Source organism: Tasmannia lanceolata, unplaced genomic scaffold, assembly GCF_043159265.1.
Source record: "Tasmannia lanceolata isolate RefF3 unplaced genomic scaffold, GAP_Taslan_0.1 ptg000003l, whole genome shotgun sequence".
Lineage (NCBI taxonomy): Eukaryota > Viridiplantae > Streptophyta > Magnoliopsida > Canellales > Winteraceae > Tasmannia > Tasmannia lanceolata.
Window position 1 is genome coordinate 52,606,530 of NW_027518680.1, and position 17,602 is coordinate 52,624,131.

The 17,602-nt window shown below is 38.7% G+C and overlaps 2 protein-coding genes across 2 annotated transcripts in view; both read left to right on the plus strand.

The window, feature by feature from the left end:
- Window positions 1-284: 284 nt before the first annotated feature.
- LOC143855758 (Mitochondrial transcription termination factor family protein) overlaps window positions 285-17,602 on the plus strand; it is a 34,305-nt gene continuing 16,987 nt past the window's right edge. The window contains exon 1 of the mRNA XM_077365829.1: window positions 285-837. The gene's annotated coding sequence lies outside the window, so the exon portion shown is untranslated. The remainder of the gene's footprint in view (window positions 838-17,602) is intronic.
- On the plus strand, window positions 9,396-10,181 carry LOC143869894 (uncharacterized). The gene has a single exon (XM_077376451.1). The coding sequence runs from the start codon at window positions 9,396-9,398 to the stop codon at window positions 10,179-10,181; it is 786 nt and encodes a 261-aa protein (XP_077232566.1).

The window sequence follows — 17,602 nt, forward strand, 5'->3', positions numbered from 1 at the left end:
CCACCACCTTCAACTTCCCCTGTTTCTACCCTTTTCTCATTTCTAACCTCTAACCCATCTCAAACCCCCATTCTCCTCCCATCAGCCCATTCTCATCAAAAGGGTTTGCAGAGAGAGTTAGAAGAAGAAGAATTGGAGGAGGGTCTGGGATCTTCATTTCTGTTTGAAAGAGAGAGAGGCAGAGAGGTCTGAGATGGAGATCAAAGGAAGAGTTTGGGTTGCCATTTTTTCGACCATCCCGATCCGCCGGCCGTGACCACGATCCCACCATCATCTCCATTTTTTTTATTTTTTTTACAGAAACCCATTATCTTCACCATTCTCCTCAAATCCAAACCCATTCCCATCTTATTCAACCACCTCCTCCACCTACCTTCGTCCCCGACGACCATCTTCCCCAACCGGAGCTCCGACCGAACCTTCTTCTCCATTTTCTCCGGTGGGTTTGCCGGAATCCGGCAAAACCATCGCAGCCACCATCAAACCCCCTTCTTGTCTCTGCCATTAACCCACCTCCAATCGGTTCCAACCCCAATTTCCACCTCCACCACCATCGTCCTCTGCAAATCCGAAACCCTCTTCTCCGGCCACCGACCCTCACCTCTGCAACTTCAACACCAACCTCCACCTCTGTTTCAATCCCATCCTCCAACCATTGAAACCCATTATCAAACCCATCTGGAACCTCTCTCATTTTCAGCCACCAAACCCTCGTCCATTCTCATCTCCGGCACCATCGTCTGCCTCTCGCCATTTCAAGATCCAATCAGGTCTGTTTCTGTAAATTCCCAGCTACCGGCAATCTCCGCCAAATTTCAGCAATTTTGCTCCAAGCAGGTAATGTTCTATCCTTAGATTATATCATTTTCAGTTTAAAGATCTAAAAGTTTCGTGAAATCAATCTATTTCTTTCATAGTGAGTAATGTTTAGAGCTGGAAATGGTTGTTAGTCTTTCATTTTTCCTTTCATAAATAATGACAAATGAGATGAGTGTGGTGTAGTCACCAAAATAAAGGTGCCTGTAGGAATTGTTATTAGCATCATTCGGTTCCAAGGATGATGCTTGATAATAGCATACTTGTCCTCTGTTATCTGCATTATTTGGGTCTAATTTCTTTCACTGGGCTGGTGGTATCCATAGTTAACATGTCTTATCCGATCCTTTGTGCTTTAATTTCTATTTTGGTTCATGTGATTTGGCTTTATGTCTTGTAATTACCCTTAGTCTCTATCTGTCATGTGGTCATTAGAATGGATTTTCTTCGGCTTGGTTGAGCTTGTTCATGAATTGGTATAAGAGTTGAAGTGGGTCAAGTATGGTCATCTGAAAATGGCGAGTTTGACATTGATATATTGATATGAATAGCACCGTGTTTGCCATGAATGTACCTTTCTATTGGTTTTTGTTTTTATTGTTTAAAATCTTGTAAAAGCCTACAGTAATCGGGATTAATGGGTATAATGTGATTAGAAGAGGTGAATTGATATTTGGTTGGGGCCTTGACGGACATCAGTGTGGGAATTTACCTAGGCTCGCATAGCTTCTTCTATTCTCATTAGCAAATGCAAAACAGATTATTGTGTATCTTTATATTTGATCCAAAACCTTGTTTATTTTCGTAATTCTTTTTTTATTCATCTCAGTTTTAGACCGAGTGATGTGTAGGAGCTCCGATCTCGCTTTGAATTTTTGGGTCTTGGGTTTTGTATTCAAAGAGCTGTGGCGTGTTTTGGCTTTGAGCTTCAGTTTGTCCTGATTTGGTTGTTCTTAGCATGCCTGTCTGGATAATGCTATCGTGATATTTAGTTCCTACCTTCCCACAATTTTGGACTCAAAGTATAATCCTGCTAGCACAGGTGTGAAGCTTGACCTTTGAATTCAGATGGTTTAGAGTTTCGGTCTCAGCATTTCAGAGGGGGTAAAATGGCGATGACGGAATATTTCTTGAGCCAACCCCTTTGCCCTTCCTATTATTTTTCCCATCTTAGGGTCTTCACAGGGTTTGAGGGGTTTTCTTTCTTTTTCGGGACTATTCTTTGCACGTTCCTCGGGATCCTTTTTGAGTTTCAGGATTCTCTTGATTTTGGGAACACTTTGTCGGGTAGGGCGATGAAGGCGATAGCCCAAGCCCATCTTTAGGGGACTCGCTCAATCCAAGTAGCGCTCCCCTCTTTTGTTTAGTAGGCCTGCCCAACCTTTTGGATTTCTTTTAACCATTTTTTTTTTAAAAGAGCCCTTCTCTGGGCAATGATAAGGTTACTTGGAGCCCGTCTTTATGTTTTGTGGCTCACCGCTTCGCACTTGGATCTGCACAAGTTGATGTCCCCTGTATGCACTGAAATTTTTACTAATTGGAATTATCATAATCTTTTGATATTTCTAATACTCTTCTTATCTTAAGCATTGAGTTAGGTTCTGAAGACAATAATGAATGGACTGTTCAGGTGAGATTATCTTGAAGCTTATCATATTTGTTTAATTTTATTTAAATAAATTGTTTTAGGAAAGAAGGAAATCAGATGACTACTCTATTCGATATTATCGACATGAGTACTGTCTGATTTCAAGGCGGAATTAGAAATATTATCATGTGTATTATGATATCAGATGATTACTTTAGCATCATCTGATTTCATCCCCATATTGGGGTGGTGTTTGTGGTTGGGCATAGAAGTGTTTGATATTGTTTTTGCTTTATTAGGCTATCCAGCGGCTGGTCTGGACTAATTTATGTTGTTTATCATTTTATGATTGCTATATGTTGTGTATTTTTTAATTGAAAATTCTTCTTTGCTTAACACTTGATTTATTTTTATAATAATTGAATGGAAATCTGAGTTTACTTGATAACCTTTTTCTTCACTTTGATTAGAGACTAACTCAGTCTTGTTAGAGCTTTGCTTGCTTGAGATCTTGGATCGTTTTCTCTGTTCTTGGGGCACTTCTTTACGTGTTGTGGTTCGTCTCTTTGAGACGCTAGTTGCTTATTTGGGGTTTCCCCTTTAGATTTAGGGCTTTGCCCTAGTTGTGGTGTTACTTGCGTGTTCCCTTTAAGATTGAAAACATTTAAAGGTCTAGAGCATTGGAAAAGCTTTAAAAATCCCAAAACATTTAAAAATATCAAAAACATTTGAAAAACATAAAAAACCTTTAAAAAAATCTAAAGTGTTGAGTGTTTTCTTTTATAAGCGTAGTTTGAGAGTTCGTTTCGAACTACGTTGGCTTGATCCTCTTTCACGAGGTACGTAGTGCAGCTTGGGATTTTCATCCCAAGTCCAGCCAAACTTTTGTAAAATAGACTTTTTTTAAATCTTTCAAAAAATCGTTCAAACAACTTTAAAACCTTGTTTTCAAAAGGATCTTCCTCTAGAGTTAGGAGTTTGTCCTAGATAGAGGGTTTTAGAGTTAGGCGTTTCGTCCTTGGTATGTTGTTTGATTGTTGTGTGTTTTGTTTGTGTTTGTGTTAGAGTTAGGGGTTTGTTACGCCTCCGTCCGGTCAGTTGGCGATTCACATCGCCGACTGATGACTAGGTCTAGGATGCGCTAGTGATCCCATTGTTTTTCTTAGGACGCACAGCCTAGTTACACATATGTTGTAGGAATCACCTGCATTAGTCTAGGGCTAACCCGCATTTAGCTAGGGCATATAGGGTGTCCTAAAATCTACAATTCACTGGAATTTAAATAATCGTTCAAGAAGCTTTAATAACTAGTCCGGTCTTTTAGATCGAGTCTAAGATAGAGGTCTAGGTGTCTTAGGTATCCTAGCTTAGAATAGGCGCGAAGAACTACGTTGCCTTTATTCTCGTGGAGGCGGGGATACGTAGGCTTCCTTGGATGAATATCAGACCATCCGAGGACTCGGGCTAAATCATTTAGAGTCTTAGGATTTGTTGTGTTGTTATATTGTATATTTTGTTGTGTTTTCTTACTTTCTTATGCAGACCTATACATTTAGCTGTAGCATGCATGTGTTCGTCCACCAAAACTTAGACACCTGTTAGGCATGTCACTCACAATCTAGTTGTCATTAGGCGACACATCTTTTATCTTACTATTGTGTGCTTATTATTTCATCCCCTGGTCATGCATGATTAGGTAGACGTTTTCCGGGGGATATTTGTTCCCATTTCACATGATTTTACCCGAAATTCTTTGGAGTTAATAATAAATGGCATAAGAGACCAAGTGTTCGCACTCGGGCGAATTGGGGGCGCTCTTCGGACCTTCTCCATTCGTCATCAGGCACGGACCTTTCGTATCTCTGGTTATCCATTGCAAACAGAGCATTTGTTTTGGTTCCATGGCGTGTCCATGGATGGCGACTCTGAGTTATTTTCAGATATATCTCGGTTTCGAGCCCTGGCTCCGGATCAGGATGTAACTCTTTCTTTTTATATCGCCACTCATGCTATGATGTGAGGGTGGCATCCGTTTCGAGAGTTCCCTGGTAGAGCTCTCCTTCACGTTGTGGAGATCTTAGAGGATTGCAGGTGGGATCTCGCGTCCCTCAGCACCGTCTCGGATCGGGGTCCACAACCTCCCTCTTTCAAACTAAACAAGATCATAAAATATATCAAAATAAGAAAAATAAACTAATCACACATTCCATCTCCTCATCTTATATACTCAGATTTTATGCTAAAACACTCTCATTCCACATCTACACAAACTCTCAATAAAAATCCAACACCCATGATCAACACTACATGTCTTAGAACTCAAGCTGATAATACTCATACAATTCAAAGAACACCAATAAGACACAACTGTCATAAATCAACCATGAGCTATTACTTCCCATTTTTTGTACATCCAATATATCCTTCACCTAGTCTTTTATTTACATCACCTTAGATTGCATATCCACTCCCATTTTCTCACCCATTACATATGCATCTACAAAGTCATTTAAGTCATCCTTATGCCCATTCATTATATTCATAAAAGCACATTTTGACATGTCCTTTATTTATCTATCATCACCACGCACGTTTAACTTGCAGTCACATACTATAGACTACATCGTTACATACTAAATTATTTTTTCTTAACACATTATTCTTATTTCTTATGTCACCCGGGGAAAATCCCATTCGAATATTTCGTCATTGTTTACAAATCTATCTCATTTTCTCTCACCGCTTTATACAATTTTCTTCGTCATATGTACACCACTTCTCATTGAACCTTCTTAATTAAGATACATATTTGTTTAACTTTACGATATTGCTTTTATAATCTTATATTTTCATTATTACTATTCTTTAGCTTTATTTTCATTCTACTTTGTTCTAATTATCATGGCTTTTACAAGGCAAGTATAGGATATCAAGCCAACATTCTTGTTGTTCTCACCTACAACACTTGTCAAATCAAATGAAGATCACAATTCACTGGATGCTGATAAATGTTGTTGCCCCGTATCCTTCTCATTTCTTTTCCACCATTTTCACATTGTTTATCAGTCACTTCTTTCCTTTACCACTCATTTCAAATTGTCTATCAACCAATCCTTTACTTTCTATTATTTTCGAGCCTTTGTTTTCTTGGCTACCCCATGCTTCCACATGGGGTGTCCAAGAGGGGCATCCTATAGGCGTCCCGTTCCCCCAATCACACCTTATTCAAAACTGAGACCATCTTTAACTCGCGTGTTTACTTCTTTCCCACTTGTTGCACACAAAAAGTGACAAAGATGGGCAAATGTAAGCACCTAAAAATAAAAAAAAAGTTTATTTAAAGTAAAAAATTATAGATGTCCCTTTTCTTTCCTTTCTAATACTTATATACTCAAGTTAAATCCAAAGATCTTCTTACCGAACCAAGCATGATTTCCTTTCTCCCATTTTTATTCAAAGGTTCCTCTTTATTAGCAAGAAATCCTCTCTCTCTCTCTCCCTCTCTCTTCTATATTTTGCAACTAAGATATCTCTCAAAAGGAAAAGACAAACAATTCAGAAATTGAGGAATCTTTTCCTCAAAGTTTGGCATTCCCCAACGTCTCATTTTTCTCTTCTCTCACTACTCATTCACTCCCTCTTTCATTACACAAAAAGACAAAAATCAAAAGTTCTTCTCTCTCCTACATTTCTCTAATACAAACAGACAAAATCTTCACTTTTCATTCTCTCTTGAAAGGCAATGGAGAAGGCTTAAGGCTTCTCTCTAACTCTCTCATACATACTTCTCTACGAGGCAAAGTTCTTCACTTTTCATTTTTCTCTACAATATCATTTCCTATTCGTTACTTTACACGTACCGTTATTTCAATATCCGCTCGATCTCACATTCCGAGGCAGCATATTTGCATCGCCGACATCCATCTTGATCTTCATACCTATGGCCCACCCACCTACTTCTTCACAAACCCCAATTCTGCCATCAACAATCGAAATGGCAAAACACAAGGATTAGGGAAGTATTGGTTCCTTTTAATTTATTCTCTTTATTTATTTATTTATATTTCATTTACCAATTAATCATATTCACTCTATTTCACAAAATATCATATTCTATTTATTTATTTATTTATTTATTTATTTTCGTTTTCAATTTTATTTAACTTTTCTAGAGCCAAAAATTTGTTTTCACCTTTTTAAAAAAAAAAATTGTATCTTCATTTACATATCTATCTATCTATCTATCTATAATATGAGGAATATTAACCATGTTTATTTCCTTTGTCATTCATTTTCTTTCTAAGAATTTTTTTTTATTGGGAAACCTTTTCCTATAAATATAGTTTAGCACTAATTTTACATAGTGTGCGTCCCAACATTTCTCACCTCCTGTTATTACAGGATGAGGCACCATTTTATGGGGGTGGGGCCCACCATTGTACACCTCAATTTTGATAGAGTGGGCCCTACCATTTTACCCTTGTTGTTTTTGATAGGGTGGGGCTCTCCCTTTCTACCCAAATCTATGCATTAGGGTGGGGCCCACCATTTTACACCTCATATCCTAATGGGCTGGCGCCCACCATTTTAAACCATATGTATTGCAAGCCTGGAATATTAGTGTTTTAATAATTGTACAAACTCAGCTTGTCTTTTCTTTTTAATTGGCTTCTTGGAGCTTTTTGGGAACTTTAATTCCTTTTGAGAGCTGTTTAAATAATAAAGTCAACATGAATTATTGCAATTATCAAAACATGGTAGTGCCAATATGAATAGCCTATTTAAAATGTCATATGTTCGTCAGGGTATAGCCATTTTAGCATTTTATATTGGCAATTGTAAGTAAAATTTTATTTTACTAATATTTTTATTTGTAAGTATCATTATATTTAGAGGAATGCTAAAGTGAAGGGCAACGTTTAAAAAAGCAAGTCACAAGAGAGCTTTATTGGATCTACGTCACTACCAAACCCCATTTATAAGGGCACTGAAAAATGTAAAATCAAAGGAAAGATAAAAATGGGCAATGATATTTTCCCCTCTGACGGATAAAATCCCCCCCTTTAACGTTATTCGTTAAGTTTCAAGGGCAAAGAGAAATGTTAAAGGGGGTGAATTTATCCTCAAGCAGTGAACCATACTCACAGAAACCGTTAAAGGGGGGATCCCCAATGGGGTGCCCCTTGAGGCTGGGATTTTCAGCAGCACCCTTCAGTTTAGCATCCCTCTTCTACTAGTATATTTATTGATTAAAAAAATGCTAAACTAAAGAGGGCACCCTTGCACAAACCAGACGCATGGGCACCCGATTGAATTCACATCACCAAAGTGCAATTAATTAAAGGGCGCCCTTCAAATTTGCTTCAGTGAGTGTGATGTGGTGCACAACACAACCTTGTCTACTTCAAGTAGAGTTTGGATAGTATGCTTCCATCGGGCAGCTTAGCAGTGCAGTCTGTGTCATGCCCTTTGCCTTGGTGATATGCATAGTATTCATTTAGTATTGAAAATTTTAGACGAGATATACTGAAAAGTGAGGGTATAGAAGAATTTCGAATTATAAGTGGATGATTCTCGGTATTCATCTAGGTTTTGGTAGGATTGTTCATGTTTCAATTGAGCTGATTTTGTTTCGTTTCATATTTTTCGTGTTTTGTGGATTTTTAGTGCATTGTAGACAGGAGCTTACTAAATGGCATTTACTAACCATGTGATTTAGGGCTGAAATTTCTCTCCGTAGGTCTAAGCACTCATAGTAAGTTTCTGGTGCATTTGAGGGAAATTGGTAAGTACTGGGCCGTAGATCTCTTATTCTTGGATGTACCTATGTGGCTATGTTGTTGCCTCACACAGCGACAAATATTAGAAGAATGGAACAACAATGGAGGTTTTACAAAGGAAACTTGGCCTCTACAAACACATGTGTTGCATACAAAATAACCATCCACACATGCCACTCAAACCACCCACACAAGCCACTCAAACCAATGCCTACAGACTTGGACAACTATCAGACACATTCTATTGTTGAGACTCCTAACACAACATACCATATTACATACAAAACTGGATATTAGCAGAATAAAAGATGACTGTAACAATTCCCTCTCCCTTAACTTTCGATCTTCTCCTCAAGACCGCATTCTGGAAACTGCTTCTTCAGAGCTTCACGGTAATCTCAAGTTGCTTTCGCGGGTGACGTGTCCTGCCAATGAATAAGGACCTGTCTCTTCCATTTGTGAATTCGTCGTTCAAGTACGGTTTGCGGCTTTGAAAGGAGAGTCTCATTGTCTTCATGTACCATCGGCAAGTCAACTTGTATCTTAGTGCCATCTCCAACTTTCTTCTTCAGTAGAGGCACATGAAAAACTAGGTGAATGCGAGCATTTTTGGCAAGTCCTATCCTTTTGACAACCTGATATGGGCCGCAATACTTAGGAGATAACTTGAGGTTCCTTTGACTCGAGGTTCCTTTGTAAAGATAACGTTGCTTGCCTAAAGGGCTATAGTTTGAGGTAAACCCAGTTGTTAGACAAGATTCTAGTTTGTTAGACGAGATTCTAGTTTGATTGTGGCGTATCTCCAAGTCTACTATAAGTAACCGATTTATCTCCAAGAATATTTCTCTTCAACAACTCATATCCAATCAGATAATAGCACATGCATTATCTCCAAAGTAGACGACGTCCAAGCAAATCCAAGCCAATCCACCTGCCAATAGCCTATCCAATCTATCTATATTATTCTCTTTTTTTTGTCGTTGGAACAACCGATTCTATCTATAACTTTTTGTTCTTATCTCTTCACGTTTTACATATTGTAAATTGCTATATAATGTAAGCACGTCAGAATGAAATTCAATAGAAAAGTTTTATCAAATTTTACATGGTATCAGAGACCGAAATTCAAAGAGAGACGCCCACCCATTTTATCTTCAGCCAGCACCTTCCTCCTTTCTTGTTGTACGCCCACCCATAACCTTTTCTCCACCATGGATGCCATTACTCCACCGATTGACAATCCCCAACCAAGCAATGTTGCATCTCCAACCTCTGAGAACCTCTCATCTCCAAATCATAGTGTCGTCCCTGTTGAAGGCCTTATTGATCCCACAAGTCCGTTCTATATTCATCATTCTGACAACCCTGGATTCGTCCTAGTTTCTCAAGTCTTAACTGGGGACAACTATGCAACTTGGAGCAGAGCCATTAGAGCCATGGCAATGGCATTACATGCAAAGAACAAATGGGGTTCCGTTGATGGATCTCTTCACACCCTACAAGAAACTTCACCTGATTACACTAATTGGGTCAACTGCAATTTCTTGGTTCTATCGTGGCTTCTTAACTCCATCTCCATAGATCTTGCCGATAGCGTCATATTTGTCGTTACCGCTCCAAAAGTTTGGATGGATCTCAAGGATCGCTTTACTCCAAGCTATGCACCACACATTTTTCAAATGCGTAGAGCCATATGCCCTCAAGTTCAAGGTATTCAATATGTCTCCAGCTATTTTTCCAAGTTGAAGAGGTATTGGGATGAACTTTCTTCCCTTGTTCCTCTTCTCACTTGCTTCTGTGGAGCAATGAAACTTTTTAATCACCTCCAGCAAAATGAGTGTGTCCTACAGTTCCTCATGGGATTGCATGATAGTTATGGTCACATTTGGGGCCAAATTCTTGTCCTAATCTTCAAAAGGCTTACTTTCTTGTTCTACATGAGGAAAAACAAAGAGAAGCCAGTATCCATCTTCCTACCTGATGATGTCGAAATCTAGTTCTAAGATCAATGGTTGGTAGAGCTATGATCTGTGATCCACTTGCGCTCACAGAGAAAGCGTTGGGGGCCCTGGAGTTGTGGTTCTGGGGGACCACTCCGTTGCCCAAGTCAGTAATCAGCACAACAGGAGAACAAGGCGAGAGGTTGAAGACAGATTATAACTCTTGCTAGAGATTGTAGAATGTGTACCTTTGGGTCTTATTTATAGAGGAGGAGTCCACAACTATTTAGGGTACCTACCTCAATAGGAGTCTTTCCTTATTGGGTGACTTCCTAGGGAGATAAGTACCAAGTTTCCTTACCGGACCCTGTTTCTATCTTGGGCGAGCGACACTATTGGAGAGTTTCCGTCCTTGGGTAGGATTTTCCATTGGCGGTGCTTTCCTTTTTTGGAGGTGTTGCTAAATTCGAGATACGGGGAATCCTCATGGGATTCTACCTTTAAGAGGCAGACTCAATTTCTAATCTCATGATGAAGCCACATGTCGAACATTGAGGGAGGTACCGATTTTACCCCTAACATATTGCCCCCCACTCATCTGAGTCATGATATGAGTCGGGTGAGTTATCTATAGCTATCATCAATCACTTAGTACCGAGCGGAATGACAGACTCAGTCGGTCAGTCAACTCTGATGGAAACGAAGAATCACCGGGCGGGAACCTTGAGATTTTAAACGATGAGAAGTTGGAACGTCGTGTCGTCTTGGAACATGAAACAGCAGTTTAAGTTAATGATGGTGTTGATGGGAAAAGATACCCTAATTAGGAGGCATTATTCCCGTGGCTTCATATTATTGCGACACATGTCTAGGAGGTGGCGGATTTCAACCGTCGTAATTATCCCACCCGGTTTTTCCCACTCACATCCTTGTCAATTTAAAGGGGTTTGGGGTTCATTTTTTCCCTCATCAGCCACCTCCTTCTTCTCCTTTTGAGTTTTTGTTTTCTTTCATCATCATGTCGCAAGAAACCAATCCCCTCAATCAAACGACGATGATCATTCCGGTAGTGGAAGTTAACACTCCGCCGGAAGGGGAAGATGACCATCGTGAGCACACCGGAGAACTAGTGGCTATGCGAATGAGAGGGTCAAGGAAAGGAAAAGAAGTGCTCCGGAAAGGGATCATATCTCCCGTTCCTGCGTCTCCGGTGGCTAGAGGTGAGATGGTGAAGCCAAAATTGGGGGACAAAAGAGGAAAAATTCTTGGATCTAGCAAACATCCCGAACCTAATCAACAATTGCAGGAATCTGCCGGTGTCCTCTCCATGGCCAAAATTTAAGGTTATGTCGGATATCACCAATGTAGATGCAAGCTCTTGGTTCCTTTGCTTTCTTGATCCACAAGCCATATGTTTAGAAGAGTTGTGTAATGGCGATTATGACATGAAATTCATGTATATAACACAACACCTCAAAGCAACGCATTAGTCCATAGATGCTAATCAATTTGGTTTGCTAGCATCAAAACAAGAAGGTAAGGTGAATGATTAACCCACGGGAACCTTTGGGCTTACATTCTCCCCATTTTTGATGATGGCAAACAAATTGATTAGGAAGGTAGGAGATATCAAGATAATAAGACATTAAGCATGAATATGATATAAATAATGGAGTAATGCTCCCCCTCACTATATGCACAAGTATTATATATGTAGGGGTGTAAATGGACATTCGAAAATTTGATTACCGTCCGCATCCGAATCCGTTTAAAGCGAATATTATCCGAATCTGTTTCAAGCGGATATTATCCGAATCCGTTTATGAGATATCCGGCTCTTAGCGGATGCGAATATGGTAAATGGTACATCCGATCCGTTTAACATCCGAATCCGAGAAGTACATCCGTTTATCCCGAATATCCGGATCCGGATCCGTATATCCGAATCCGTATCCATATCCAGATATCCGGATTCGTATTCAAATTTGGATATCTGAATTTGAATTCGACTTTGGATATCCGAGTTCGAATGTGCGAATTTGCATTCGAATTTGGATATTCGAATTCATTTTGTTATTTTAAAAATAATTTTTAAAGGGTATTACATTTCCCCAAATACTCTAAAAAACTGAGTAAAATAAGTAGGGTCCACGTATTTGACGCTCACAAGTAGGAGGCCTTATGTTGAAGGGTCTAGATCATGCTCACATAGGGAACAAAGTATAAGTAGGGTACATGTATTTGACGATCCAAACCGTTAATCATGGCCATTTTATGACCTCGACCCTAAATCTCAAATTTGAATAAAAATCTCAAAGTTGAACCGGTCCCTAAAGTCAGCCCTAAGGACCCGAAGTTGAGTCGAAGTCCCAAAGTTGAATAAATTCCCGAGGAAGTGGACCCCAAACGAGGAGAGAGCCCTAATTTTCATTGATCGACCTTCTGAATTAACAAGTACAAAATTCATGAGAGATAGTTGATACCTTGAGGAAGGTGTTCGTAAATTTTCAGAAGAATCGGACAAGAAATGGCAAATAATACGAACCGAGTTTGTGCAAGTATCAAAGCATAGTTGTACTGATATCATTTTCCTTCATTTAATGTAGAAGGAGGGTGGCTCATCAAAGAAGAGGGGGTTCCCATATCAATTCCCATGTACATTTAACCCGAAAGAGAAAAGACAAGTGAGTTAGTATGATTATCAAGGTGTAGTTGTGCTGATATCATTTCCATTAGGGTCTGTTTCTACCCTAGACTACCCCTTAGTGGTTATAAAGCAAAGCAAATTACATTTGGAGGGGCTGTCCAGTGAAGAAAAGAGGAGGCAAAGATGAGGCATATTCATTTTAGCTCCCCATTTACTCAGAACACCCCCTTTATACAACAAACAGTGAGTAGAAATACACTTAAGGCCTTAAGGGGGCTGTCCAAGTAAGAAGAAGGGGGCAGAATATATCATTTTCCTTTTCTTTAAAGCCCATCGGATTAGGGCATTAGAGGGGACCTTCTCATTTTGCAAGAAAAATCAGAGATAATAAGATACTAGCAGAGAGAGAGAGAGAGAGAGAGAGAGAGAGAGAGAGAGAGGCCACTTCATCTTCCCCGGCATTTCGCCGGAGATCCGACATCTCAAGCTGCTGACCGCACTCATCTCCTCCCTCAAAACCCCATAGCCATCATCTACCGCCACCATTTTCTACCCCCAAACCCTAGATCTAACCCTAACCTACCCCAAGATTCGAACCCCCTTTCCATTCCACCATCACTTCCACCACCGCACACTACTAGATCTCTTCCCTTTTCTGTTTCTATTTCTCTAAGCCCATTTATACAACCCTCTCTTTAATTTCTCAGATTTTGCAAGGTTGCAAAAGACATGATGAGGGTTTGGTCTTTCTCTTTCTCATGGTTTTAAGAAAAGAACAAGGAGAAGGGGAGTTCATATATCACAGGAGTTCGGAGTTTCTTTGAAGAAGAAGAAGGAGATTAGGAAGCGTCATCGTCGTGCGGCCCAGATCATCATCTTCAATCACTGCCATTGCCTTCGTTCAGTACAGGTGACATTATTCTCATCTGATATTTGGTATAGGAATTCAAATATGAATTATTCGGATTCGGATATGAAATTGCCGAATTCGGATATGAATTTTTCGAATTCGGATATGAATTCGGACATTCGGATATGAATTCGGTTACCAAATTCGGATTCAGATTTGAATTCGGACATTCGGTTCTGAATTCGAATGTTCGACTTTATCGGATAAACGGATATGAATAATATTCGAATTCGAATAATATCCGTCAGATTCGAATTCGGTAGAAGAAATTAAATATCCGCCGAATTCGAATTCGAATTTAGATAGTACAGATTATAATCGAATTCAAATTCGGATATAGCCATATCCTATCTGAATTCGATCCGTTTACCCCCCTAAATATATGAATGTAAAGCATGTGGTGCATATAACCATGGACTACCTAATCAATTCTAACAACTCTCCCCCTTTTGGCAATAACAAAAAGGAAGGAATAGAAGAGTGCAAGTGGGGTGTCAAGGTGAATAATAGCTTGTCGAAGCTATGTGCCTTGTATATAATATACCATTCAAGCTCTAGTAATGCTTATCAAAGAGAAAACAAAAGTGACATGCATGATAAGCCTTTTTTTATCTATAGATTTGCAAGTCTAAGCACAAGTAATGGAGCAATAGATCTTGTGAGCATATCACACTGATCTATATAAATATGAATATATAACTATTTATCTCTCCCCCTATGAATTTGCCAGTGGCCCTAGGTGAAACCTATGTAATAGGGCATGACAAGGCAGAATGGTTGAAAAAAGTGAATGATGTAAACACTTGGGCTTCATTGACAACTTTTACAGCAAGTGAATTTCTACCTGAGCAAGAATATGCTCAGATCTATGATAGAACCATTTGGGTTCACAAGTTGCTTCATATGGGGGTTTTCTTGTCAGAGGGCAGACAAGTCTCTTCCTGGGCATGACCATGCTCAGAATTATAAAATAACTTTTGAGTTGAAGTTGTTTGACCCTAGATGATTATACAATTGCAAGTGAAAGCTCCCCTTAACTATGTGCATCTAGTGTAACTGTAATAGTTTAAGGCACATAGAACCTATGATTTGAATGTAACCACCATTTGCTCCATTCATAGGATAACTATATGAATGGATGATTATTAGACAAAACACAATAATGAAGAATAGAGCACAGTCTAATAAACACATGGATACAAAATAATGAACAACAAAAGAGTACATATCCATGGCAAAAAGAAAGATCATGTACATATAGATAGGGCAAAATGAGTCTCCATATACATGAATAGAGAATGGAAGAGACACACCCTCTTCACATCCTGTCAAACAATCATCAGAGGTATATAAATGGATGTGAGGGATAAGAACTCACATCACCACAATAGATACACGCATACACTCTGAGATATGAACCAAAATAAATCATAAAGCATAAAGCCCCTATGGGCACCATCCATACATCTATAAACAAAATATCAAGCCCACACTGGGCTTACAATCACAATATCCACAAGCCCATCTAGGGCAACATCCACAACAGTCATAAAAGCCCATACTGGATTTTTCCATATTTTTCAAGGGATTTTGTGGTCTAACTCATTTTATCCTATTTTTCTTGCATTTATGAGATTCTAATGAACATGTAAACTTGATCCCTAGGCTATGTGAGGATATCTAAAAATTCATTTCTATTTTTCTAACAATTTAGCTCAAATGGATGATTGGACATATGTTTTCAATGAAAGTCTTTGTGGATGTGTTTTTGATGGATTTTGCTAGATATAAAATGTGATACAATTTGATCCATGTATAGCAAAGTTTGACATATTGGATCTTCTAGTTGTGGATGCTAAGTGCATATGTGTGTGTTTTTGCACTTAGATGGATTTTCCTAAGAGATTTTCAATATAACACAAAATATAGTCTAATGTAAATACACGAGTGATTTGGTTTTAGACTATATCATGAATATGATGTTGCCATTAAGTACATAAGAGCATGGATACAATCTATCTTAAACAAGTACAATTATATGTATCTAACTTTTCAAATTGAAATGATATATCATTTAAGCACATGTTATCTAGATACAAGAGAATCATTATTTGAAATATAGTATCTAGAGAGTAAATTCATATAATATAGCAATTAAAGCACAACCCCATATATGTTAGCATATTCAATGAATAGATTGAGGGGTGAATTTTGGAACCCAAATCACTTTGGTTCCAACCAAGTTTGTGTGTAGAAGTGAATCTTTTCTTACCCACACAAACTTGTTTGATTTTACAAATCTAAGCCTACACCTAGATTTGTGATGCCCTAATCTACCACAATATGAACATGAATAAGTATGGGTAGATGATGAGCAATTAGAACCATGAGAATACATCTGATGACAAACATGTTTGTCCTTTTCTTCTTATATTCTTTGGTTCTTCATAGAGAGTTTTTTATTAACTAATTTAATCTCATTTAATTTACTTTCAAAGCACTTTGTTTGTTGAGATAAACTAGCTTTTAATTTTTCTTCATTTTCACAAACATGTGTGTATTTTTCATTTAAATTCTTGTTTGTGTTTGTAAGGCTTTCTTTTTCTTTTCCAAGGATATTGTATTGTTTAATTAAGTCATCATTTTTGTTTATCAAAATTTTGCTGAAATGACATAATTTGTCATTTCTTTTCAAACTTTCATTAACCTCCGATTTCAAATTTTCAATTTGTTTTTTCAAATCGAAAATTGAATGTTTGAAAGAGTTTTCCATTGCAAAAGATTTTTGTAGAGTCTCTTTTTATTCAAAAATAATATTTTTATCAATTGAAGATAGACTACTATTTTTCTCCTAAAAATTTTCAAGATTAGTCCAAATATCTTTTGCATTTGTGCATGATGAAATTTTATCAAAAGCATTGGGACATAATCCGCAACATAATATAATAATAGCTTTTGAATTTAATAAAAATAATTTTGTATCATTTTTAGTGCACTTCCTTGGAATAGAAAATCCCCTTTCAATGACATCTAAGATGTCAAAATCTATGGATTTGAGATAGGCAAGCATTTTTACTTTCCAAGCTCTATAATTTGTTCCATCAAAGAATGGAGGAATTATAGAGGATTGGCCTAACTCGAAATCCATTTGGATAGTCACAGATCTTTATCTCTTGTAGATTTTGTTGGCTACTTCTCATACGCTTTTTTCATATTACCAAATTCGCCTTTGTGCTTCCTACAGGCATGGCGTCGAAGCAGACATGTGCTAGTGTTGTTCTGACCAATGAAGCTCTGGAGAAAGCCAAGGCTTTCTGAGCTGAACAAGCAGTAGTGGCTACTAAGAAGAAAGAGATTCACACTGGTAAAAGGCTAGCTAGTGGTGGAAGAACTCGCCCCGAGTAAGAAACAGAGGAGACCGGATCAGTGATTGGGATGGTCTACGAGCCTCTGACTGAACCGAGCCCACCAACGCCTTTAGTCAGGATTGAAGGTTGTATGTGGACCTAGCAACTCTTCCGAGAGATGCCAAAGGAGGATGCTCTTATCCATGGTCCCCCTTTAGATCTGATTGGAAGGTTGGAACAGAAGACTCGGGTTTTCACAACTCGAGGGTGGCAAAGGAGATGGCCTTCATGGGCGTACTCCCAAAGGATATGGCTGAACTTAGCCGGATGGGAACCAATGTGTTGGCTCTAGCTATTCTCAGTGACGCGAAGAGGGTAATCATCCATTGTTTTTCCGTGCTTCAACTAGCGCTGCCATCTCGGCTCGCCTTTTAGATTTTCATACCGATAATGCTGGCCTAAGAGAGAAGATGAGTGTGCTCAAGGAAAAGTATAAGGCTTTATTGGAGAAGAACAAAGTCTTTGAGGATCTCATCAACGCTCTCAAAGGCGAACTTGAGCAGGCCCGGGCGAG